The sequence below is a fragment of the Scomber scombrus genome, chromosome 12 (genome assembly GCF_963691925.1).
Source record: "Scomber scombrus chromosome 12, fScoSco1.1, whole genome shotgun sequence".
NCBI classification, from domain to species: domain Eukaryota; kingdom Metazoa; phylum Chordata; class Actinopteri; order Scombriformes; family Scombridae; genus Scomber; species Scomber scombrus.
This window is the reverse complement of record NC_084981.1, coordinates 8,350,518-8,377,933: the sequence shown is the minus strand read 5'-3', so window position 1 is coordinate 8,377,933 and position 27,416 is coordinate 8,350,518. Positions and strand designations below refer to the sequence as shown.

Genomic DNA, 27,416 nt, shown 5'->3' with positions numbered 1-27,416 from the left:
AATATTTGAATTTTCTTCCACAGCCATCAGTAAGACCTGTTTCCTTAGATTTTCAGCATGTTTTTGCATCTTCCCTCTCAGTGGTGATGTCCCATATTCGTAGGTTCCTCTCATACATCACATCTAAATATAGACTTTCACGGCTGCTGAGCAAGAACCAGATACAAAAAAATAAATAAAAAATGAACACCCAAAAGAATGTAGGCATCACCGAGACTAGGTGTAACAGAGAGGAGATGGGTGAGGTGTACTACTGTCCACTGGAATGTATACAAGAGCCAGCCAGTCACTAGGAACGGGGAGGTGGGCTTGGTGGCTTGGTGAAGGTGTTGGGTGAAGTCTCGGTGGTGGCCACTAGTCATACTGGCCCTTCAGTCAAGCCTTCCAGGGGAAGGGTGGTGGCATTGTCAGTGGGCTGCGGGTCGTCCTGGGGATGTGAGGGCACGTGGGCGGCGGCAGCCAGGCTGGCATAAGGCAGGTGGCAGTCCATGTGCAGAAAGGGTGGGTAGTGCTGGCGGTAGCAGATGTAAGCAAACAACAACCCGATCACTCCTCCAACAAAGGCGTCTGTAAAGTCACAAAAACACATATATTTTAAGGTATGGATCAATTGTTAATTTTAACATATGTGGAGGAAGCAAAATAGCACCTACTCTTAGAATGGATACAATTAATTAGACATTACTGTATGTGTTACATTGTTCCAGTGAGCATTCTTCATGCCTGGCTCATTGAGAGGGTGATGAAAATAAACTAAAAGGCAAAGCAATGACTCTGTTCTACTGAGCAATGGGCTCACATGCCTTTGGGTAGGCTGTCTCTGTCACTTTGTCATCTGTGCTGAATAGCCTCAGATTATACCTGCCCCCCTTTAAGCTATAATACATCATATAATATCACACTGCCATAGTGAATATTGAGCTGTTAATGCAGGGTATAGATCGAAATGACATGGCCAGCTGGTAACTGGAGCAGTTGAAGCAGAGGCCTCCGTAACACCAAAGTTACATATTTCCATAGGGCTCTCTTTATTTTCTTCTCTTATATCAACAATTTCCACTATTCAGAAACTATAAAATGTTTAGTTTTAATTGAGTTTTTATTAGTTTCAGTATTATTTAATAAAAAACACTTTGTGACTGTCTCACAGTCATGTAGATCAATAAACATCTACACCAATGCCTCCTCATGCTTGTGTAGACAAATTTGATCAAATTGACAAAGACTAAAAAACTAAAAACATTTTCTCTGTATGAATACTTTTATAGATCTTAGTTTAGTTTCCATTAACTATAATAACCTTGCTACTGTCAACTGAATTTAATAGACAGAGATCTGATGCAATATATTGTTTGGTGGCAACTGAATTTAATAGACAGAGACCTGATGCAATATATTGTTTGGTGGCCTCACTGAGACAGTGATTGGAAGCCCTGCCTCTTCCTCCCCGGGCAGAGTGCACCTACAAGGTGTAAGGGGATGGTGAGAATATTAGCATCCATCAAGCACAGCTCAGCAGCCAGGCTAATGGAGGCTCCCAGCTTGTGTTTACACTGACTGCAGATTGGGGCGCCTAAAGTTAAATGAACTGCACCATTGCTGCTCAGTTACAAAATCTTCCAAGTAGAGAAATTAGGAAGACAACGTATAGGGCTGAGAAGTATGGAGGGGTCACAGAATGTGGTCACCTGGGTTGTAACTATTGTATGTGTTGTGTTTTTGGTTGTTAAATGAGTTGTCTGTTACGTAGCTGGAACATATGGCTCTCTAAGACTAATTAACACCATATGACAGAACTATCATTGTATTACCATATATTCTCGCCCACAGCCACCCACATAGTATATTTCCCTGAAAGTCTCCCTCCAGTCCTCTCATAACATATATGAAAAAGATAGGAAGATATAAAAAAGAAGGTATGGTATGATGGTTGTAATTGTAGTTGTCTTTCAAGGCTGATGAATTGCTACCTCATTGTCATCTCAGGCAGTTTTCACGGAAATTAAAACCAGTCATTAAGTTATGGCTGATAGAAAACATCCTTTTAAGACACAATTTTTCCACAATTGAATTTACTCTGTTGTGCAAGCAAGCACGCTATCTGTCCATCCTGAATTACTGTACACTCTTAAGCTTCTCCTTGATTTGTCAGCCATGCTGATTAAGTAAAACGTGTGAGATTATAAAAGCATCTCTGAGTATAATAATTATAAACTGTCTTTGTCCAGCAGCAACGCTTCTCAGGTTTTTACAAGCAGATTTAACAGTGTGTAAGTTAGGAGGACGCAGCATTTTCTTGACAGTAATTTTGATTTATGCAGGAAAATGATATTCATGGTTGTGTCCATGCTCTTAGCCTGACCTTGCCAGTGGTGTTTGTAGTCACAGGTACGGGAAAGTGCAATCATCATAGCGCTGTAGAGGGGCAGCACCATGGCACAGAGACGCCAGCTACGCCCCCGACCCTGATCCGTAAAGCACTGCAGCTTCCCCGCCAGGTAGAAAGAGGTGAAGCCAAGACCAGAGAATGCAACTAGCAGGGAAAGAGAAGTGGGCAGACAAAGAGAAAGAAGAGACAGAAGGTCAAGGTTGGATATCATATACAGCATTCAGAGTATAAGCTCTCATCCTCTCCGTAGCAGCCTCTTGTATATCAATGAAAACTTTGACCAGAGCATTAAATTTGTGCCTCAAGGGACTATCTTATAAACGCCATGCCTCCTGATTATACTGATGGTAAGCCATTAATTCCATTAATGATCAAGTGTAAAAGAATAAAATCAACAATGACAGGGACAACCTTGGTGTGATAACAAAGCATTTAAATACGGAAAAACATAATGAAGAAGGCAGATTTGCAGTTTGTCCACTGCAACCCACTTGCAGGGAAGCTCACTGAGGGATGAAACTTCAGTCTGCTGGGCAAATACATTCATACTAAGTCAGTGTGTGCGACAGGTGCCTGAGAGCACAGGGAGGAAAACCACATCTACACAGCTAAACCCAGCACATCCCACACACTGAGGGAGACCTATTTAGAGATGTGCATACCCTGGTAAAGATGAGTGTGTATGTGGCATTAGTGTGTATCCTAAGCCAATGCACAGAACAAAATTAGATTCTTAATGAATGGTCTCTATGCAAGCGCTGTCTAACTAAGATAAGAATAGAGACTTTGTGAGTCCTAAATTATACCTCACTTGTGGATTTGAGATGCACAGATCTAATATAGGGATACAACGGCGATCTATAATATACTGTTTATCTTGCAGCCCTCATTTGAAAAGGTCTACCAACACCTGAACACCTGAGGTCACAGTGAAAACGAAAATAAATGTGCCTAATCTACTGGCCATGCTGTGCTGAAGGGGGTCTGTGTCTTACTTGCTAGGGTAGCGTAAGAGAAACAGTAGTGGTCTAATTATATGAATTAAAGGTAGTGTGATCAAGGCGTAAAAGGTGGTGCTGAGACAGGGTCATTAGTTTACTGCTGCAGTGGGCCAAACTGCACCCATCAGCACCCATCAGCAGCCTATTTGTCAATCCACCCCAAAAACTGGCCAAGAATACTAAGGATGGCGAAACACGTGTTTAGCCTGTAGAGAGAGAGAGAGAGAGAAGGAGGGATGGTGGGAAGAGAGGGCAGAGAGAGAAAGTCCAGCTGTCGCCTTGGCTATTCTGCTGTCAAGGAGCAAGAGTTGACTCCATTAAGAACTCAGCATTTCCCATTAAATGATTCAGATGAATATATTGAATGACTGGTGTAGGCTGATATTGGGCTATTATTAAAAATGGTTATACAATGTCACCCACCTTGGAAATGATGGATATTATGTTTGTTTGACTGCATTATTACTTTAAAATTGATTCCTATTCTGAACCCGTAAGCAGGGCTGACTCCAATGTGGGATGTTGCTATGTGCGGTGAACTGCATGTGTTCTTGTTGTTGCTACCCAGCCAACATCTCAACGTGAGCTCATAAATGTGGGCAAAATGGGCAACACATAGCCAAAAATTGAAAGATAAACTGTGTGGGTCCCATGAGTGTGGAAATTATGCTTCTATGAGGACCCATCTAAACATTTCTGCTGATCTATACATAGAATTGTGTCCATTCAGGTTATAGAGGCCCACAGAGGAACCAAATTACACACACAATACATTATACAGTCCAAAATCTAACAAAACTACCTAGGCACAGCACTTCTTTGAGCTAGGATGCTCATAGTGACAATGCTAGCTGGTTACTACATTCATTATCTAGCTATGCCTGTTAGCATGCTAACATTTGCTACTACACAGTAAACACAAACTGAAACTGTTAGCTGCTGGTGGTATTAGACACATGTAGGACACATTGGGGACTTAATGTGTTTAATTTCATGGGATAAACAACCTTTATTTATTTCAAAGTGAGTGAATTCTACAGAGACACGGCTTAGTGCCTCACCCCTGGACCCCCGAACTGACCTCTTTGCCAAGTAGGGTCTGACAACTTGACACCGACCAGTTAAATACTGTGACAAAACAGAGACTGAACAGACTTTCCGAGAGACCATTTCTGCCCAATAACTAAATTATGGTCTGAACTAAAAGCAAAAATGACCTTTGGGGTCATTTGAACCAGGAGAAAGGAGCGATAACTCAACAAACATAGACAGAAAAACCCCTTTTCTTATTTCCCTGGTCCGGAGTCAGAAACTCTAACTCACATTCATGGAGGACATTCATTGAGTCTCTGCAAATCGGAGCCAAATATTGAATTTCATGTGAATTAAATATCTAATCATTATGTAAACCATGTAGTGTTTTTCATCATAGAAATACATAAAGAACTACATGAATAACGGTATAACTTTGACAGCTTTGTGTTAATCTATTGAGTTTTGGATTTTATTATATTAAAACGTGACAATATTGGTAAGGTTAGAACTTCAAATTTACTTTTTTATGTTTAGTATGTTTAATTATTGATGTGTTAATCTTGTAAACAATCATATGTCAATAGTTAAATTAGAAAAGTAGTTGTATTGAATGAATGAAGTTCTCTGAACTGTGAAATATGTGTGAACTATTTCAGTTTTTCTTTCATCATTAAATAATAGTCTTATTGAATGTTTTATATTAGTAAGAAAAAGTAAGATTTATGTTGAATTTATATTTGAAATGATGTTATTCATGTTAAAATGTAATCTAGTCACATAATGGTTGCTTTTATTTTATTTTATTCACTATAATACTACACTTTTAGTTCACTAGACTAAGATGTCTCTTTTCTTTATCTTTGTATGCACGTTTGTCAGTTTTTCTTCATTTGAAACATTAAGTCTTGTGTTTCCACAGATAGTATTTGCTTTTTTGAAGTCAACTCAAATGGCGTTATCCACTACCGAATAAAGATTTCAGTGTAGTCAGATTAAACTTTATTTGGCATTAAACTAGGATTACAAGAAGCCAGTGAAAGCATGAATTCTCAACTCAACTGACATATCGTTTTGAAGAAGATATCAATGCTTAAACTGGATCTTGGCTTGCATGCTGAGAGAAGTAATACCCAAACTGGGAGTTAAGCTGACATAAAGACTCTTTTACAGAGCAGCCCAACACCATTGCACTGCAAAGACTACTCTGCAATGTGGCCCAAGTCAGGCTGACTCTCAACAATGCAGCAAACTACAGCTCAATTAACACAAACCTCGACCTGCTGAGAGGACATCAGCTACAAAAAAGCCTGTCAACTGTCAAGGCATAACATGACTTTGTGATCGATGGTTAATGTGGAATAACATTAAAATTGAAAGAACATTTCTTTATAGAAGTTGAGTTAGATTTCAGCGGTCACTGCTTGGAAAAGAACTTACAGCTATGAGACTGATTAACTGATCAAATTAAGAAGTGAATTCAGAGTTTAATGTTTCCTTTACACATTAAAGATTACTCTTCAAGGAGGTGGTGCCCATCATACAAGGTTTAATATTGATTAATGCCTAATATTATTACAAACAGAAACAAAGGAATAATCATATCCAGTAGGACACATCCTTATGGGAAGATGAATATCTGTACCAAATATCATTGCAATCCACCCAACAGTCATCAAGACATTTCAGTCAACTGACCGACAGACAGTGCTATCCATAGAGCTATCACTAGTGTAAATAAAAACAGCATTTGCTTACATACAGACACAGAATTCATGTTCCAACTAACACATTCATGAACCTGACAGACATGACTTATGTAACGTGGGTGCTGCCTGGCAAGCTCATTTTGCTGCCTGGGCCACTCATGGTGAATTACACAATCTCAGCTACAGAAACCATATGGTGTGGTGTGGTGTGGTCCATTTTAATCGTGTAGGGCTTTAAAGTGGACCAGTAGTTCAATTTATTATTACATTTAATATATTCAGCACATTAACTCAATCCATGTGGAGAGCAGGGGAAATATTAAACATGCTAAAATTAATTACCACCCTGTGATATGTAATACCCTCTACATACCCTCTGCATCACCACCCACAAAGCATCAGTGGAAAGTCATATTACTTTCATGTTTTCCTGCCACCCCCCACCCCCCCATCCAGCCCTTCTATTCTGGGATCATGAACAAGCTGGCTAAGATCCTCAGCCTCCACATTACTCTATGACCATCCATCTCACTTCTGGGGAACCTATATATTTCCAATCACACAGCAGCTCACAGCATTCATTTCAAAAGCTGTAACCACAGGTGAGATTGTTACATTGCTCATTTGGAATGACAGAACTAACCCTAACCCTAACCCTAAACCATTGGCCCAGTTTGCTGATTGAAAATCCCAACTCAGTTTGACATGAGATAATCACACATTTCCACAGATATTTTCCCAGGTTTGAGCGACCGCTTATCCCTCACACATAGAGATAAACACATTTAATTTAATATGCATTTTCAGCTGTACTTTTTTTCATATTCATATATCGCTTTTATATTGTGTTTTACTTTGCTTTTTTATGGTTCTGTATGGTTGATCGTGATTGTGATTGATTGATTGATTGATTGTGAGCATGTATTCACCAGTAAGTGGGCAGTTGTGTGTCTTTGGGCTTATGTACAGTACATCTCCCAAGTACCAGCTAATGTATCAGCTGCTTTAAATGGACAACATTTATAGAGCGCCTTTCTACTCAAACTCAACTTTATGCTACATGCTAACAATCACCCATTGACACAGACATTCATATGCTGATGATAGAGGCTGCCACGCAAACATAATTATTAGACGTTGTCATTTTCAAACCTGCTAATTTTCCTTTTAATGCACTGTGGGTGTTAATCAAGATAGAGAAATAGGGAACAATTGTAAATAGAGAGTGCATACACTATTCCATTGGCCTTTTTGTTGGCTCGTCACCTCTCATAGAATTGTAACAGCTGTGTATACATGTGTACCAGTTAAACAAAGAAAAGCCGCCAACGAACATATCATAAGGCAAACTGACACAATTTATTAAAAATCCTTTATGTATAACTGTGCATACTGAATACCACCAATGTGTTTGCAGACACGAAGAGTCAACATCATGAGGATTACACTAATAGAGATGCTTTGGTAAAAATGCATTATACATGACTGGGGACAGCTTGGATGTGTCTTCGCACACAGAGAGGCGCAAAAACACATTTCTACATGTAAGATTACCATAATCTGCTAAGCTAATACATTTGCATCAGCAAGGTTAACCAATGAATACTAAGTGTACCTAAAACCCAGTGAAGGCTGCTCCTCAAGAGGCAGCAGAGGCCTCCCGAAAGGCCAGAGGACAGAGAGCAGACCAACAAAGGCAAAAAAACATCACAGTAATGAATCTGCTCCATGTATTTTAAAAGTATTGAAGTGTAATTCCCCCGAGACAAAACAAAGATGCCCTAATGAGAGTGATGAGTGCAGTGCAATTGCTTTTTTTTCATCTTCAAACAAGCATAAACTTTATTCAGAAGTTCTGAGAGAAGAAGAAGCCAGCGCTGTGAGTCTGATCGCACTTTTCAACAGCAAATGGGGCTGGTGATTTCCGTAAAGATGGAAGAATGCAGACGCACTAGACACAAAAAATAGAAAAGGTAGAGGGTAATAAAGAAAGATGGATGTAAATGTTTGTATTGGAACAATTTGCAATAAATATGACACAGTAATTTCACTGCTGCAGTATTTGAAGGCATATCAAACAGCATAATGGGTGAGTTTGAAGAAAATAGCATTATCTATCATCTATGTAACTTTATTAACTCTGTATCTGAAATAAGCTGTCATACTGAGTGTCCTGAATGTATTAATATAACTAGGATTGAGTTATATCTCTCACTCCAAGCTCCAAAATCCTGTATTTTGGTTTAGATTTTGCTGCTGGAATCGGTTCAGTGGTCAGATTTTAGATTCAATAATGGGAAAGTTTTTGGGAGACTGTTATTGTACAGGTGTGGTGATTACACATCCTAAAATGTTGTTGATATGTTTTGTTACTTTATTTCTTTTAGTTCATTCAAGAATAACATTGGTTTATAAAACAGTTGAATGGTTGTATCTGAGATCATTTGTCTTAATTCCCATCAGGACGTGACAGCAGCTTATATTAATACACATCTGGCAAAAAATGACTTGTAAAAATGAACATATCCTGTGTGTTACACTGTGACAATAGAAATGTAGTGATAACTTAGCGACACAAAATAAAAAGTGGGTTGCTTCAGGACTTCAAACTGACTTACTGACACCATTTCTTTTTTTTTTGCTCACATGAGCTTTGTGTTTCCACCATAATCTACTGCTGATTTATGAAGAGTGATGTAAACATTTGATGTCATCTATAAAAGGGAAAACTTAAGCTTACGGGGCCAAATATTTTTGTTGAAGGGACAGATTTGGCTCACGAGCCGCTATTTGCCTATTGGGTTAGACGTTTCAAAGAATATTTTGAAAAAATCTTCTCCTCTGTGAACAAATGGGTTACCAATTCTTGTCATCACATGCCTGTTTCATCCCATTTTTTAAAATCACATTTTAAATATAGATGTATCAATCTAAAATGTTGTTTATTTCCCTAAAATTGTGGGAGATGTTGCAGCTCTAGATGATGGCAGAGCAGCATGATAAATTAAAATGAACATAACTTTGTTGTCATAAAACTTTTTTAATTTCATTGTTTTGCAGTTGATATTCTTCCAATAAAAACTACAATTTTCAGCACAGGAGGGTTCCTTCAAAATATACTTTGAACATTTTTTATTTTTTTTTAAACAAATGTTCTACAATTAAAATTACATTAAGAGGATTGTTCAGCGTCGGAGGAGGTACAACCTCCAAGTGCTTTCTTCTTTATATATCACTAATTTGCAGCTGTGGATAAAGTTGTCATTACTATTATGTGCCACCTTGTGGAACAATGCAATACATGTCGGCATTCATCAAACAGTATTCTCCAATTCCTTATTTTTGCAGTGTGAATGTACTTAAATATTTTTGTGTATTAATTTCCCCTGATAGAGCAAACTGATATCATTGTTAATGAGTTTTGCTGTTGTTGTTTGATAAATGTACATTCCTGAGACAGAATCCACAGTACAGTTTAATTCTGTGTGTATGTGAATAGGCTGGTGGTTGGGCTGGGTAAGAGCAGGGCAATGCTATCACAAAGGGAGCTCTGAATGAGATGACTAAAGAAGTATAAAGGAATGGCTGCAAACAAGGGAAGTACAGCAGACTGTGTGTTTAAAGGAAGGAAAGGAAGCCATGTTTAGTTTATAATGAGCTGTCCTGTTGAACCTGAAACGGTTTTTGACAAGTGAAGCAGTGGAGGAACACTCCCAGAGTGGAGTCATGCTCTGGTTAATGGTTCTGCAGACTAATAATTTGGATAAAAGCAGCCTCTTTTCTATCCTGTTGAAATATCTATAATTGAACTATCATAACTAGCGGTTACATCTTCCCCCTCTCTGTCCCTCCTGATTTGACCTCTGACCCTTCATCACCCACAAAAGCCTCAATAGGATCTCATTATCAGCACTGTGTAATTGCGGATGCACTCGAGCCTGTTCCTCAATTTCTTTAGACACTCTAAACTGAAGTGTACCTGAGTAAGTAACAGTAAACATATGAGAGCACGTTTTGCAGAAGGGCAATATTCTCCAGACGCTGAACTAATATGATGTACAATCCAAGCTGTGGTTAATTTAATATAGATGGTTATGTGTAAGTGGAAGAAGCAATGTGGAGATTCAAAAATGTGATTAGATCTGTCTCACAGGATTCATCTAAGCACAAAGGAGAATGTAGATGGCAGATGGTTTTTAAAAGTGCATATTAATTGATCATATCTAATGGCTTAATATGCACAGAGGATGATGGCGAGATGACTATGAGTAAGAAGGAGACAATTTACTGCGACCGCTTTAGGGCTTGCTTGCTTCACCGCTGTGTGTATTGGTGCAGTGAGTCTGCGGGAGTTTGTATTTATCTGTTTGTTTTTTCTCTATCAGGGACCTGTCTCCTCCAATTTCTGTTACTTTGTTACTTTGCTATGAGCTGAGGAAAAGAAATCTAATCACAGAAAAACCTGCACGGCTTTAAAAACTCTGAAATGCAATAATAGTGTGTGTGTGCTTTTAAAAAATAGCTGTCATCAAACACAGAAGCCTGTTCTATATTTATAAGTTTGCCCCGGCTGAGTGGGATGGATTACTTTGGGTGATTCTTATAATGCAGATCATCCAATGTTTAGGGAAAAGTAAGCAGCCTCCGAATGCAAAACAGTTCCTTTTACCTAGAGTCAGTGTCTCAGGCTTCAAAGCAGCCTGGAGTGATGCTGCGTTACAGCCAGATGCCACTTTGAATCAGCCTATATTCACTTTTGTCATTTGTTTGGCCCTATTCCCTGCCCATGGCTACATTCGTCTGAGTAAAAGCTCTGTAACTTATGCGAAGTCCAACAAGCGTTGTCTCAGTAAAAAGGGACACAGACAGGAAATTGGATTTCTTCTGCTGTCTCAGACATGCTGGCATATGGGTGCTCCCTGTGTCCCCATCGCACAGTTCTCTCAATCACTTTCTCACTCACAGCTCAACAACATAAGGCTATTAGAGCTGCCACACAGATGAATGTAATCCATACACGGCGCTGCAGTGAATTACAGAGCAGTGTCCCTCTCTGCCATTTCTTATGGGACACAGTCAGTACTTCAAAGCGTTTCTTTCTTAAAGCAGGTGTCTGAGAAGCTGCTTTAATGTTATACTAAAACATCTATTCGAAATCAGTCCGGACCATGAAATTACAGCCTCCTTTAAAGTCAATGAAACATTTCCACCATCTTTGCCATTTCTCACTTTATACATAGCTTATGGAGATACGCAGTCATCCATTATGGTATCTTACTATGTTACTGTTACCAACAAAGACCATTTAATCCCATGTTTGATTTGTAGCCTTTCAAAGAGGTTCACCACAGTCACACTCGCAGTAGGATGGCAATTAAACACATTCACAAAACCATTTGACAAGCACTGTGTTTCTTGCACACACAACAACACTCCATCTCTCAACAACATGTGCTCATGAGCTCAAATATTAGCAGTTTAATCAGAGTGCACTATAAAGAAATATTCAAGATGCTCATAGCTGCTATGATTTTCACTCGTCTACCACGACTTGACAATGAGAAGCTTCAGCTACATGTGACCATTTGGTTATTTACACATTCATGCAATACTTATGCATTCTGCATAATGACTTGTTGAGTATGAGTGTGAATCTAAAGTGGGGATTTAATAAGAAGTTTGAACAAAAGCAAACAATATAAATATCAAGCACACCATGGCTGGGGCACGGCTCACTGGAGGATATAAAATATATTTTTTATTCTGCATAAAAGATATCAGGAGGTTCAGTAAGCATGTCACTGTTGGTGGACTTTTCTAAAGCAAACTGTGGCTAGAGTAAGAGAGAAAAAGACATTTCAAAGTTGTGCAGTGTCAGGTATGTTTTGATGTAAACCAAAGTTGTTCAACCAAAGAAAAGCCATAAATAAACAACATTGTTCTCACACCTTACACCCCTATACTTTCACACCTTAACTTCTGTGGATGCATTTTTATTTTCCTTTCACAACTTTTTTTTTTTCTTTCTCTTTTTGAACTTCTGTAGACAGGTGTTGTAAATTAGCATTTCACTAGAAACACTAAGTACACTGTATCTGGTGCTTGTGCATAATTGTAAGACTCGGTTACAAAGCTATTGTAATGTCCATGTCAAATAAAATGAACTTAACTTCAAGTGATGGTTTTTGAAAGATATCTCCTCTTAAATACAATCCTTTCATGCCTGCTGCACCATATAATGTGGAGAATTTATTCAACATCACTAACATCTGTGCGGCCCACAGCAAACACTCCATGCATACTTAGTATTCATCGGCTGGACAACAGGAAAACACCTGAATTATTTAACGTGCTGCTGAAGTGAAAACAGCTTGGGAAGCAATATGGCTGAAAAGATATCCGGTGTCCCACATCGGTCTGCACAGCTGAACAGGATGAAGTCTGATGAAGCTGAAACAGTGAGTATACATTCATAAACCAAGTGAACAAGATGAATATGCTTTACTCAATCAATGATACCCATGAGCTACCCAATGAGCCACCTCAGGAGGTGTTAATTGAATGATAACTTATTGCTACTGTTGATGTCATCGGTGCTGTAATTACCTCTGAAGAGAGACAACAACAAGATTATCACTGTGAAATGTGAAGCAAACACCACGCGCACAGTCGGCACACACCTGGATTATTTTCCCCTCGGTGAAACGTTGCTCGGTGCATCGAGATCAAACTGAGTGAGGCGTTACAGTTGTGTGCTGTTTTAATAAGTGAGCTATAGTATATCTTTTGGCACTGTGTTGCGAGTGTTGGCAATGATCTGCTTGGACTGATACTCACAGGAGGAATGGCTACTGGGGAAACTCTTGCGTCCCTCTGAGACCAGATCTGGCTCTCCGGTGCACAGCATCTTCGCATTAACTTGTCCATCTGGGAAACAACGCTGGAAATAATCAGGCCTGGGTCTGAGAAATCAAAAACAACCCAAAAGATGGTTACTTGATAGAGAAAAATCCATTTACTTTATTTTCATGATAGTGTTTTCAAGTGCAATCTGCAGAGTTTCCACCATAACATTTATCATTGCTGAAACTGCCTGTTTAAAGCCGACATTTTTTTAGAGTACCTGCCAACAATCAACTTGATAGTATTTGTGAAGACTCCATTCAGGGCGAGAGCCAAGGATACCGCTGCAGAGGAAAGATTGAGACACACAGTTAAATTAGCATCTCACAGAGGTTCATCGAGGTTGACAGAACATTTTCAATACATTGTGTTCAGCTTCATAGAAACTTTGATGCCTGTGGTAACAGAACTAACTTTACTATCAGTGCAGTCCAGGTGCAGTCTTGAAAGTTGCTTACTCTCCTGACATATCGTACAAATAAAACAGCCAAGTAGCTTCATGGGAATTTCCCCTGCAGCTGGGCAGATGGTTGTCTTGTCAGGATTTATAGTGTGTGTGAAACAGCCTCTTACAAATTCTAAGCTACAGTGGAAAGCAGGTTTCAAACACCGTACAAGCATCATACACACACACACACACACACACACACACACACACACACACACACACACACACACACACACACACACACACACACACACACACACACACACACACACACACACAGAAACTCACATACAGAAAAATACATGCACATGTTTTCCTGAAAATATTTTTAAATGAAGATCTGATTTTTCATTCCATTCAACTCTATTCCTGACCTGTCACATTCATACACCCCATTAAATACACAGTAAATGTATTTTTAAAAAATAGTCACCAACATGAGAAAAATCTGTGGCAGCTTTATAGTTTTAAACATCTATCAGATATGTAATAGGGAGTGAAAAATGCAGAAAGTCTCCTTTCAGAAGTGGTGACAAAAATATTGCACCTTCTTAGAGCCTAATTTGACTGTGAAGCAATTACTGCTTCAGCTCAACGTTGGGAATGTGGAGCAGGGGGACTATAGTCAGTTGACAGGTACGCACTGCACTGTAACTGTACGTAGACTTAATTAGCTATGAAGCAAACCACTGGGGCTAATCATTAGCCAGAGTGCCTGCCCTTGTAGGTTAATCCCGATAGTCTGCAGGCCAATTGAATTCGCCCCACATTGCCGGCGCTCAAATGTATTATGTTCCTGAGCTGCTGAGAGAGGCACAGTGTCAATATTATTTAACAGCTTGTTAATTTGGGAAAACTCAGTGCAGATCCGATGAAAGCCCAAAATGAGACATGTTCCGCTTGGCCAGTTCAAATATGGGACATTAAATTGCAATGTGTTCCCTTTGTCAGATCTCTCTCGCTCTGACGAAGCCTGGCACTTTCACTATTGCTCAAGCTGCCTTCATTCATATGAAGTCCAGTCTGCTGATGGTCATTAAAATATTGATAAATCTAGTGCTAGCCCAAAGCTGACAGTAGCACTGACACAGTTTTGGCAGTTGATTATTTTACACTTGTGCCTGGCATCAAACGAGCCAGTTTGTGTCGATGTAGCTGGGCTTGTTTAGCTAGTCAAACTTCTAAAAACATGTCATTTGCCTTTGACGCAAGATGTTGTATATGTGTGCTGACACTCTGCCTCACCAGTTTAGCCTGGTCTCACATTCTGTCTGCTACTTTAACAGGGTGGTGGTAGGGAGGGGGATGTGTGATTGGCAATCACTTCGAGCCTTCCACAACTGGACCTGCTGACACTGCATTCTTCCTCCTAATAGTGTTCAAACTGCCAGGATTGTGCTTGTACCTCTGGCCACCAAAATTGCTCACACTCATGTGCACTTGCACCCCAGAGTTTGCAAGACAGTTTCCGAAAATTACACACCTATTGAGGAAAGAAAGCACTACTGCCATTTCTTTACCAAAATTGGTTGATTATAACAAAATCTCTAAGGAAAAAAAAATCCTCCTGAAATAACTGCAGCAGTCCAAATCTTTTCAACACTATGCTGTACATTATTAGGTAGTTAAAGCTTTGACACACTAAACTGCAGAGACCACACAAACTCCTTTTATTGATAACTCTCTCATTGTCTGACTTACTGGAAAATGACTCCATCTATACACAACAACAATAATGTCTCTGTGAGCCTCGAGAGTTCACATTCAGATGATGAATAATACTCTTATTGCTTTGCAACCAAAATTAAAAATAATCACTGCAGACTCATCTCTGCATTGTTTTCTCTTTGTAAAATATAATCAAACTTCCAAAATGGCCTCATTATATCCTGACTAACAGATAGTAGAGCAATTAAGCTGCAGGAGTTTGGGAATGATAAAGGGTTATTAGACAACTCTACAAAGGGGATATAGCATTTTCCTGCAAAGAAAATCAAACATTAAATGCAATATATTAGCAAACCTAAGTCCCATTGGTATTATAAGCGTGAAAATCTAATTCAAAAACTTTAATTTATGCTAACACAGTTATATCTGAGAATTTGTTTCATGCATTCAGAGTTGTAAGACCCTCAGGGAGAACTTTGAACTTAATAAATGAGTGTGAATTCAGGCACAGCCACATTGCTATGATGTGATTTTTAGCTCATGAAAAAAGGTCTATAGGTAGTTAAAAAATAACTTATCTTTTTCTTTATCTGCACACCCACCAAAAATCTACCTTCATGATGTGTTTCTTTTCATTAGGTAGCTTTGAAACTATGTTCAAAACTACAGTATGATCACGTAGAAACTTGTCAGAATAATAGGTTTCCTTATGTTCTTTGTTCTTCTGAGTGATGTTGTTTTCCTGTACACCAATAAAGCCTTGTAGAAGTGCTGCTCTGCAGGCAGTAATGGGCCTGTTAAGTTCTACACAGCACTCTAATCTCTACACAGATGCACTGAGCTACCCTCTCTCCACCCGATTCATCTCTTTGTGTCACTTTAATTGGATTTGTGCTAAACTTTCTTAATGCTCTCCGATGTGCCAAAAGCTTCGACAGACCTCTCGACTCAGGGAAAATGGCAAAGGGGGAAAGTCTGTATGAGAGAAGTGCCCAGATGCTGTTTGAAAATTGAACAAATAGCATGCGTTTTTAAACGCCCTAACATGTCCTGTTATGAAGATTAACTTAAGTATGCTACCATGTTGACTGTACTAGTAGATCACAGAGTTGAAAAAGCACACCAGAGTACTTTTACTGACCAATTAGCCTCCAGGTAGCTTAAACCCAAGGAAAGATATTTGATAGCAAAAAAATGAGAAAGAGATTGGTTGTTATAAAAAAAATGTTTAAAAGCTCTAATTACTGCAGTTTGTGCAGCAACCATGGTGTAAATGACCTCTGTTTAGCCATTTGAAAGGAAGAGCAACACTTTTTTGATATAACATTTCAAGTAATTGGCTCCACGTACCTAAACATGCCTCTTTGATTTCTGTCTTGTCCGTCCTCTGAATTATCTTCACTACAAATATCACCGCCAGTGGGGTAAGGAATGAAATTGCCTGTGAGGAAACAAAGACAAAAAATGTACAGTTATCACTGTGATATTAGGGATGCAGCATTCTATGGGGTTGTACCGGTTCATCATAAAATGACTTCTGCCTCAGGGAATGACATAAACTTATCCATTATTCAGAGTTAATATTAACAAGGCAAACTGAGAGGGGTTCTTTATTGTTCGGTGGGATTTCCTGCGTGCACAGACAATAATTTCGCCCTTCACTTGAAAAGCGATTTGGGCCTCTCAGCACCTATGTAGATAATCATGTTTCAGAATGTATTAATTACTTTCTGGCCAAATTCAATATATTTTCTTTGCCTTGAGCAACAGAGGTAGTAAAAACAAGGGCCGGATCTTAGTTCCATTATTATAACACTCAAATTGAATTTCCCTTGAGTACTGCTCATCAGTTCAACCACGTGTAAATCTGTATATCTCTTTGCCAATTATAAACCAATTTTGCACCTCACTGTACCCTTTGAAGTAGCTGGATTCAAACTTGTAATCACACTTGGATTCACACGCATAAATGCAAACAGTCACCATAGTGTGTTAATTAGTCTCAAAACCTGCACACAAAATAATGAGGCGTGTGCACATGGTACGAGTGCACCAAACAGTATTTTCGAGTGGAAAAGCGCCCTCGATCTGCGTGCACAAATGCAGTCCCACAAGCAGTGGACTGTGACGAGCGAGAGTCATTCACTCATAAAGTTGACTTTTGAGACTTTGGAGACTTTTTAATGGCAGTTGGTAAACAGCTTTTAGGTGTGTTATTGGAGTGTAGATCAGTACAGTTACTATATTATTACATTCAATTCTTCAATTCCTGTGTTGTCTAAAAAAAAAAATGTTTAAAAGCCCTGTACATCACCTGAACTCCTCTGCAATATTTCTACAATACCAAGTGTCACATGATTCCTTTGGAGTGTAATTTTAAGCATCTCTCTCTTGTTGATATTTAGGACAGTATAAAAATACATGCTCCCCCATATCCTGTAGTCCACAATGCTCACATCCACCAGCAGCATGCTTATTCATGATGATTAATGTACTGCTCAGACTGGTGTGACCAAAGCTCATTCTTAAGATTATTTCCTTTGACTTTGTTTATCAAGCTTAGAGCTAAAATGATTGCTGTCTCAAGCAGGTGCCTGTTTCCTCGATTGTGCCGGCGATCAAATCAAACAGCCAGTTAAAGGTCACGGTCAGTGCTCAAAGTGACCAATTGAAGGAATGGAGACATCAGCCTCTGTTGATTCCATCTCTGCCTCCGAAGTCTCAAAAGTCAACTTGACAAGTTGAGCAGTTGTGAGTACATAGGAATTGTCAAGCTTGCTCATCACAGCCCCGTGTTCACAGCACTGCATCTGTGGACACATACTCGCTCACAAGGATCCATTTCCACTCGCTGATATTGTTCTGTGTGCTTATGTCACGTGCACACACTTGTTTTTTCTATGTGAATGGATTTTGAGACTAAATAAACGTCATACTTTAATCACATTATAAACAATATAGGGAAAAATTTAAGCCTTACACACACTGCAAAGACATTTGAAAGTGGAAATAGACAACATTTTTGGCTTTAACTTATCATTATAAAGTTGATTGCACAGTATAATGGCTATAAAATAATGACACCATCAGCGTTTAGATTGGTTCTCTATAAGCCTCGCTTTCACTATCCAATTCTGTCTGCCACCAGGTACAATCTTCCCAGGAAAATGAAGCTTCAATTTACAGCACAAAGGAAGTCCATCAACCATTGCACATATATATCTCTCTCTATATCTCATAATAATGTGTTGGTGGCCAAACTTTTTCTATTGTGTCATTGCTTTATGATTAATGTAGAATATTGCACAGGCATATCTGATGAAACACTACTTATATCTCATACGCTATATTTTAGTTGCATTGAGTATACTACCTGAATAAATGATAGAGGTCTTTCTTCCCGCTAGCTACAGTAGAAAACAGGAAAAAAGCCAACTAGAAATCAGTTACCTAAGCTACCACCCCAGCCAGAGAATACTGGGTCACTATTCAGCATGAATGTATTATAACAGCTGGATAGTGCTTTGCCGTTCAGCCTTGCAGCCAATTTTCCCCAGTGGACACTCGATATTTCAGTAAAAGATACCCCTGCAGCCTAAAAAGCATTTTCCCCATAGGCCACCATTGTGAAAGACACGTCTGTAAAACCGTTGATAAGACTCCTCAAACTGCAAACAACGTCAATTATGACTCCTCGTTTTATGAATTTTTGATCCATGGAGGTTTTATATTGGTAAAATTTTCCTCGAGCCAAGTAAAGCTATTTAAAAATATGTGACTTCATCACAACATAAGGTCTACAGGCCAGAAACACCACTGCACATATTCAGTGGGCTGCAGAGCGTGAAAGGTAGAAACTTGTAGTGTATGCGTCAGCCGAGCAATTTTCATTGGACTGCATGGGGCGCCATTTTTGGTCCAGTATCCAGCTCTTATAATACATCCATTGTATTCAGTCAAGTTGGCTGTTCAACACAGTCTCAATAAATTGTCTGAAAGTTGTGCTCTAGTGAGTGTCACTAAAATAATGGAAAATTCATCTCCATGTACTGAATTGTACAAGATTTCATTTTGTGACTATTTCACAAAGTGTTGTGAGACTGAGTTGAGCTGTCAGGCTGATCTACTTGTTCATATAAAAATCAACAGACAGAAAATATACTGTCACTATCTTTGCTGCACCCTTTCTTTCATTTTATAAACACGATACCAACCCAGTTCACTTTTCTCAACACACACTAAAGAATTTCTATCTGCTTTCATGTCTCACTACATTAACTTGCACTTTTCTCCTTTTTCCTTGTAAAGTGACTCCCCCTCTTCATCCCAAAGCCAACCCCTGCTGTAGTTACTTGTTAAACTAGTTAAACTATGTTATAACTATGCAGTGCACGTCATTACAGCAGCTTTTGCCTGTTCCCAAATTCAGTATAAAATTGTGACATTTTCAATTTACACTCTTGGGAAAATGGAAAGCGATTCAGTTGTATTTGTGACAGCAGCACAAGCAATAATACCACTTGGAAACACTAGGGGGGAGATGAAATGTGTCTTCTCGCTCCAGTGTATTTACTGTATACTGTATCGTGAGCAGAATGAATAACTTGTATAAGTCACACCAGCAAAACAGGTGGAGTGTTTGCAAGAAACAACAAAGACACATCAGAGCAAATATTCTACACATTAAAATCTTTCCTGTCAAATGGATTACAGCAACAATGTGTGACAGCTCAGCAGCAAGTGGCATCTGTCACATTTGACAAAAAAGGCACCCTTTAAGACAGTCAGTCACAGCTGTGCCCAGTTTATCACTGAGATTATGAGGAAATCCAGTGGAAAAAACACCTCTTTTTCTCTCACATCTGCTTACTAGTCTGTAGGTCAAAACATCTAAAACAGCACAAAAGTCGGTCCAACTTTGGAAGCTGATTTGGTGGCTTTATTGCACACTTTCTTTAACAATTCCTGACAATATTTTACTTATTTATTTCTTTTCATGAACTAAAATGATACATTGGCAATCCTAGGAGCATAATACAGATGTTAAAATACTTACTATAGAGCAATCATATCTGTTAACTTACATCATTCTTTTTAAACTGAAGCATGTACTTCAGTTTAAAAGCCATCCCTTTAAATAACTATACTGCATTTTTTAAATTTCTCTTTAAAGGTCACCTGTCTCTTGATATGTGAATGTACAATATGTGAATATCTGTAATGAACGTGTCTCTGTCTCGTGGGTGAAAGAACTATGTACACATATTCACATCTTTAAATCTCATTAAACAATTCATCTGTACCTTTCACCAAGTGCCTGCTAAGAGGGTGGATTAAACTCATATCTGCAGCCCTCAGATTCAATAATAAGTCATAAGTCAAAAGTAATAATATGACTCAGTATACAGCAGTTGAGTCAATGTTATTGTTACCTAGTTTCAGCTATTTTTTCTGTTTCATATCTTGTTTCTTTCTATAGGAAAATCTGTTTGACCTACCTTACCTCATGTTTTACCTTAATTACATTATTTTTTGCAGAATATGGGAACATTCAGACACTGATTTGTGGGCTTGCATGCTAATAGCCTGTGTTCACTCATGCAATGGACAGAAATGTGGGAGGTTTGTACTGTAAAACCACTAAGCCCAATAATAAATAGCAAGCTCCTAGAATATTCCTGCTACTCCCATAATGAGTGAATCAAAGATTTCCTCATGAGGCTGCGATCAGACTAATACAGTATATCTTAAATAAGGTTGCATTGAGTCATAATGTGGCTTCATGTTAATCCTCTCCCTGTACTATTTTTAATGGCCAGATAAATTCTCTACACCTTCAGGGCCACTGTCAGAGCAATGACATTGAAGAAACCTGACTGCTGGGTGTCAGCGCCGGGAGCATTTTCCCTAAGAGGTATGTGGGGGAGGGCCTCTCTCTCTCTCTCTCCCACTCATTATTTAGTGGCCTGTCATCAACAAAGATCCATGGACATTGAAGTTAATTTAAACTGTCAACATTTTTCATAAAGCATGTGGAAAAGGTATATAGAAATAATAGAGTGCAGATAAGCTGCAGACAAGCTCAAGGGCTTATCTATTGATTTTTTTTCTGGATTTTCAGCATCACAGACAAACGGAACAGGAAGTTTAATTGTATTTGTTTGTGTATGTTTGAGTGTGTGCTTACTGCTTGATTTTGTGAAGCCTTAATGCTTCTAACAAATACCCAGCAATCTGTTTGTTGATGAGAAATGTAAAGCTCTTTTAAAAAAAATGTCTTTTAGTGTTTTATCTCTATTATGTTAATCGGTTTTCTGGCAAAGCAGGCTTCAAAACATCATAAAGTGCAGCTAAGCTACGCCTTTATAGATAGTATATTGTTCATGTTGAATTTAATGGAAAAAGTATCCCACACACTAAAGTTTAGATGCCGTTATTTAGCTTAGAAAGACAGACAGTTAGTGCTCACCACCTTTTCTGCAGCTGTTTCTGCACATAATGAGATGACTGATGTGTGTGGAGGAGCATAGGATGGAGTGGAGCGCCAGTCAATCAAATGCTGTCAGTTCACTGAGGGGTGTGCTAAACAAGCAATGGGCAGGCAAGTCTTTGCCTTTAAAGTTGGTTTAATATTTCGATTGAACAGTGAATACCTGCTAAGTCTTCTGAAAAGTTAGTGCACCTGCTGTGGATGTCTAGACATTCTGATAAATTGTGAAAAGTATCCAGCTAATTCACAAAGTAGATATCTTTTGTATAATGACAAGAAATGAGTTTGTAATGTTCTTTTGGTTTTTACAATGCCATAATGAAGTTACATTTGTCACAAAAACTGTCACTGCTGCCACATAATAGCCCTAATAATACCCCAGATAACAAATTGGTAATGAATCTTTGAAAGATGGCTTTCACTGTTGGATGTGATGGGAGAAAACAAGTTTATTATACATTGTGTAGGGTACATGGTGTAATCGTCATCATAATCAAGACTGAATTTCCATTAGCATGGGAAATATATTAAGATGTTATTCTATTAGAACAGCTTTAAAAAGTAGTTATATACTATAATTTATATGGAGCACATTCTGCTGAAAGTGCCTACATGTTCAGTTTTAGACAGTTTCTTTCATGTTGCAACTCTCTGTCATGTATATATACCCAGTCTTATATTTTTTTTACCAGATGCTGTGACCTCCTAGGGGCCCCACTGGTTGCCTGGCAACCTCACTATGATAACAAGACTCTAGAAAGTCACGGCTCCTGCTGCTGTTCAGTCAGAAGTTACAGTACATGAGTCGCTGTAAAAACTTGCTGTGTTTATGTTTCTGTTTGTATATGTTTTAAACAAACAGGATAAAACATGTTTATTAGTGAGATTTAGACTTGCTGCTATAGGTGTACTTTGAACTTTAAGCAGAGCCAGACTAGCTGTATCCCCCTGCTGCCGCTTGCCTTTCTGCTAAGCAAGGCTAATTACCTTCTCATTGCAACTTTTTGTGCAGATATAAGGAATCTTAAATCTCAAATGAATCTTCTCATCTAAATTCTGGCAGGAAAGAAAATAAACATGCCAACCATATTCTGTTAGAATTGTTTCCCAAAAAACTGCATGCCATTAGAAGGTCTAGATGTTGGTGTCGGACGGAAATAATTGAAAGAGTGTTTCTGTTTTTACAACACCTGGTTTTGTTTGGGTATCCGTGTTGTTGTTCTGTTTTAACCGTAATCACTCTTTGAAAATGGGACCATCTAGTGTTCGCCATCTGAGTGTGAAAGCAATGTATGACTCACAGTAATATTAGAGTGAGCTCTGGAATGCCCAGAAGGCTGTTTTTTAAGTGTGTTGAAGCCAGTAGTGGTTGCTGACGAAAGACGCTTCAATATGTGCTGGGTAGAAATGTTTGCCAAGAGATTCTTTACTGTAGGTTATTTGCTCTGTGTTTATAGCATGAGCCAGAGAAAAAATGTTTTCAGTTCATGCTGTATTGCTTAGGACTTCATCTTAACCCTGTGCTGCTTATTTCTGTCCAAAAAAAGGTGGTATTTACAATGGAAGCGCTAATCACCACAGTTCTGTAAAGCCCCACTCATATCAAGGTAATTCAGACCCTCACCTCAACAGAGGAGAGAAAAGGCTTCACAGTATTGATTGTCTTAAATGGAGGATTTATGCGTCTCACAGATTAATAATTACACAGAGGATGTGGTTCATGAAGAAAGCAATAATTTAGTGTCAATCAAGCCTATAATAAGAGGAAAGCATAATTAGACAGCAGGTACTTACAAACATGACCCTCTTGGGAATGTGGTCTGACTCAACCAGAGGATTCTTATAGAGCCAAAGCTCCTCCGGTTGAATCACTCTCTCAAAGGGCTCCAGGAATTCTGTGAATCTGTGGCAAAGAACAAATTGATCAGTTAATCGTTTCGAATAGAGATTAATGCATTTACACAGTGCAGGACACAGCGTACATATCACATGACTTTTTTTTTTAGTGTGAACCTGTTGGATCTTCCACACCGATAAGCAGAGCAGAGAGCATGTGAGCAGGGCGACTTCACTTGAGATCACCTGCACTGAAGAGCCCCGCTGTCTCACACTCTTGTGGGAACAAATTAGCATGCTCCTGCTTCCTCTAGCCTCTCCCTGGGCACCAAGCGATCTGTCAGATGCGACCTTGTTCTCTGTCGTCTCAACAAAGGCTTTTTGTCACCGCACTCTAAAACAATTCAATAGGCTGCTCTGTTTTCTGCAGTTGGTCTGTGAGTTACCTCCTAGGGACATAATGTCCAAAAACTCGAAGCATAAATATTGCTAGAAACGACGGCGTTGTTCTTGTAAGTAAAAGCAAATATTATTAGAGAAATGTTGTCTTTGGGGATATTTCATATCTCTCTCTCTCTCTGTGTGTATGTGTGCCTTCAGTTACTGGATGAAATAGCTCATGTAAGCTCAAACATAAATGAAAAGTTCAGTTGCACCCTCAAAGTCAGTGCAAAACAAAAGTCTGACCACCCTGAAAACAGTAAACAGCAAAACTAAAATAGTGGATAAATAGTTAAATATGTGTAGCTAAAACTAATGCATGAATATAGTAGATAGCTGAAAGGAATAAATAAATGGTTGCAATAGATAGCTAAAGATAGCTAACTAGAAATAGATAAGTTGAACTAGGTGTAATGGATAGATAGTTAAAAACAGACAGCTAATGGTAATGGAAAAGATTGAAATGTCTGCAAAGTGGTCGTACTGAATGCAAACTTGACCAAACCAATCTAAATAGTTAGTTAGAGGCACTGCATAAAGAGTTGGTTAACTATAAGTAGAAGAAACAAACAGTATAAATAGGAATGGATAAATGGTTGATAGCCTATAGCTAAAGCTAAGTAAATCTAGCATGTAACATAAAACCAAAAAACAAATTATTCTAAATTACTACAACGTGTCTTACAATGTTGAAAAAACTTGGTAAAAGACCTCGATAAATGATAGCATGTGGGGCCTAAGGGGAGCATCTTTAGGTCCAGCAGTTCACAGATGAATTGCTTCAATCTAGGTGGAAATAATGATTGAGTAATGCTCTCCCAAACAACCACATGCCCTTCAGCAAGGCATTTATCACACATCTGCTCCAGTGGAGCTGCTCGCTGGCCAGCGGCAGAAGTGTGTGGATATCTTGGCTGCAGCTCCTCAGTGTGAATCTAACTGTGGAGATTTGAAGGCGGCCATTAGCGGAAAGGTACATGAATCTTCCGCAAACCTTTCCTACATAAAAAGAAGGAATATTTTGTTTGTTTGTTTTTTCCACCCTCTCTTTAAATGACCAAAAAAAAAATCAATTACAATTCTTTAATCTCCTATAAAGACACGCAGTGTATTATACACTTTGGAAAGTCTATCTGTTGTTGATAATGTGTTCTGATGTGTTTTGCATGAGAGGAGACTAATCAGTACGAGCTCATTTTACACCTTGCTGAGTTCATGTTGTGATTCACCTCGGTAACGTTTATGGTATGTGGCGCACAATAAATGACACCATGCTAATCACACACAATATGCTTCAAGAATTACTCTATTTTCCCAGCTTGTTCTATCTTCCTCAGCTCCTTTGTTCAGACAGTCGATGACAGGGAATGTTATTTAAGTCCCGAGGGGATTAAAAGCAGAGAGATAGAGCATAGCCAGATAGAGGCAGTCAAGGCAGTAGCCCACCTTAACTAACACATGAAGAACTCCCAGGTCATTAAATACTGCAGCGGTCCACCTGTCACTCTGCTGAGGCTTATCTTGCATCCAACCCTAACATCTTAATGAGTTTGAGGCACACGCTCCCCCGAGGTAACTACACAGATAAAATTAATCTACACAAGTCTTGCTTTCATGGTTTCATGTCAGAATGCACACAGTTCCTGCAGTAAAGAGACATGTTGATCATTATCGTAAAATTGGCAATTCTATCTGGTTTTAATCGCCGACATCCATTCATACAAATACAAATGTTAGAAAATACAGTATCACTACTGTTCACCATCATCATAAAAAATGTTTTGGCTGACATGGAAAGTCAGATTTATATGGTTAGCAAGGAAAATAGGTATTATATATCATAAAACAGGTATTTTCTCCATCACAATGTTTGCTGCGCATGATTACTTTCATAAGCTCAAAATTGAAATGCCTTTTGGAGATGTAATAACATTCCTCCGTCTTTTGGAGAACTTGTATCAAATCTCCTCAAATCAATCCCGTCCCTCGAAGGATTCCCCCTCGGTCGAAAATTCAGATTGAAATTTTTGCCTCATCTTCTCTTCTCTAACTTTAAATTTTATTAAAAGAAAGACTCCAATATGGTTTAGATGTGCTTTAAGGGCTCCGGGCGCCAAGCGTCAAACACAGTTGGAATTAATCATGCCTTCATCCTTGAGTCCAACCACATGGATAGATGTGCCTGGCCTTTGTGGAAATTAATTTTACTTTTATTATAATTTACGGGCCGAGATGAAAGCTGTAGGAAGTGTATCATTTACAGCTGGTGGCAGAGGAAACATTTCCTCGTGTGAAAGAGGAAGGGCAATGTGGATTACAGTCACATTAGTAAAGCTAATGACAGAGCTTGAAGAGGTAATGACATACACAGCATGCGCTCCAATTTATCCTGCTGGTGAATAATTTGTAATCACATTGAATCAAAAAGTGAAACAAAACTGGTGGAGGGTGGTAATGCGGATGTATTATAGTAGAAACTAACTCGGAATTGACATGTTCAGAGTGTCAAGTAAAAGGTTGTACTCTCTGGCTATTGTTTGTGGCTTATGCTCAGGTTCAGGCTTGATGACTGACATTTACTGTAAATGACGGCACTATATAAACATTGAGAAAAGACTACAGATATTAACTAAGAGAAACCATGTAGGAAATATCCCTAGAATGCATCTAAACAAGCTTAAAAAAATAGATCTCAACTTTTTTTTTGTACAAAGGCAGACTGCTGTCTGTGTTCCAAAGAGACCAGAGCCCTTCTGACACAAACTCCAGCCAGAGTAGATGAGCTGTCCAAGTGCACATAAACAGGAGGCACACAAAAGGCCCTGAACTCAGCACCTCCTGCTGGCTGCCTGGGGAGTGCTTCATTCTTTTTTATCAGCTTCTGTTTGCTCTGTGCAGCGAGTAAAAGGCTTATTGGCTTCTATAGAGACCAACACATTATACTTTAACTGACAACCAAAGTATTAAAGGGAGATATGCAATGTTCTTAAGATAACTAATGTTGAAGTTAAACTTTTAAAAAAATGTTAGAGATGCACAGCGATGAGTCTCATTTAATTGTTGATTGAGAGTCATTTATGCTCAGTGGACACAGTGTATGCCACATACATTCACATTAATTCCCACAAGCGAGCACCCCATAACAAGCCTTTAGTCTTGGCTTTAAATCACCCCATCTGACCTTTTCTAACTCGAGAACTTTTTTTGCTTTTTTCCCCTTGTTCCTCTTCATTAAGCTCTGCAATTGGGCCGATTTATCATCACCAATTCCTATCCATCTCTGCTTGATGCATATTCTAAATCTGATGAGCACAGCCACAGCCAAGGAAATAAAACTGAATCATTTCTCGACATCTCCTCAATCTCTCGTCGCCCCTGCTGAAACACAGTGGAGATTTAGCACACAACGGCATCAAGAACAATGCAGGCAGCTAATTTGAAAACCCTTGATTTACAATGCACTGTGGAGAGAAACTATGGCTGTGGCCTCGGGAATACA

At 38.9% G+C, this 27,416-nt stretch overlaps 1 protein-coding gene across 1 annotated transcript in view; it reads right to left on the bottom strand.

Moving 5' to 3' along the window:
- Window positions 1-207: 207 nt before the first annotated feature.
- The window catches only part of plpp4 (phospholipid phosphatase 4), a 43,060-nt gene continuing 15,851 nt past the window's right edge, over window positions 208-27,416 (bottom strand). The window contains exons 2-7 of the mRNA XM_062430654.1: window positions 23,435-23,543; window positions 16,501-16,591; window positions 13,255-13,318; window positions 12,969-13,093; window positions 2,363-2,533; window positions 208-567 (exon numbers count right to left, since the gene is read on the bottom strand). Coding sequence (XP_062286638.1) covers window positions 359-567; window positions 2,363-2,533; window positions 12,969-13,093; window positions 13,255-13,318; window positions 16,501-16,591; window positions 23,435-23,543 — 769 coding nt within the window. The 3' untranslated portion in view covers window positions 208-358. The remainder of the gene's footprint in view (window positions 568-2,362; window positions 2,534-12,968; window positions 13,094-13,254; window positions 13,319-16,500; window positions 16,592-23,434; window positions 23,544-27,416) is intronic.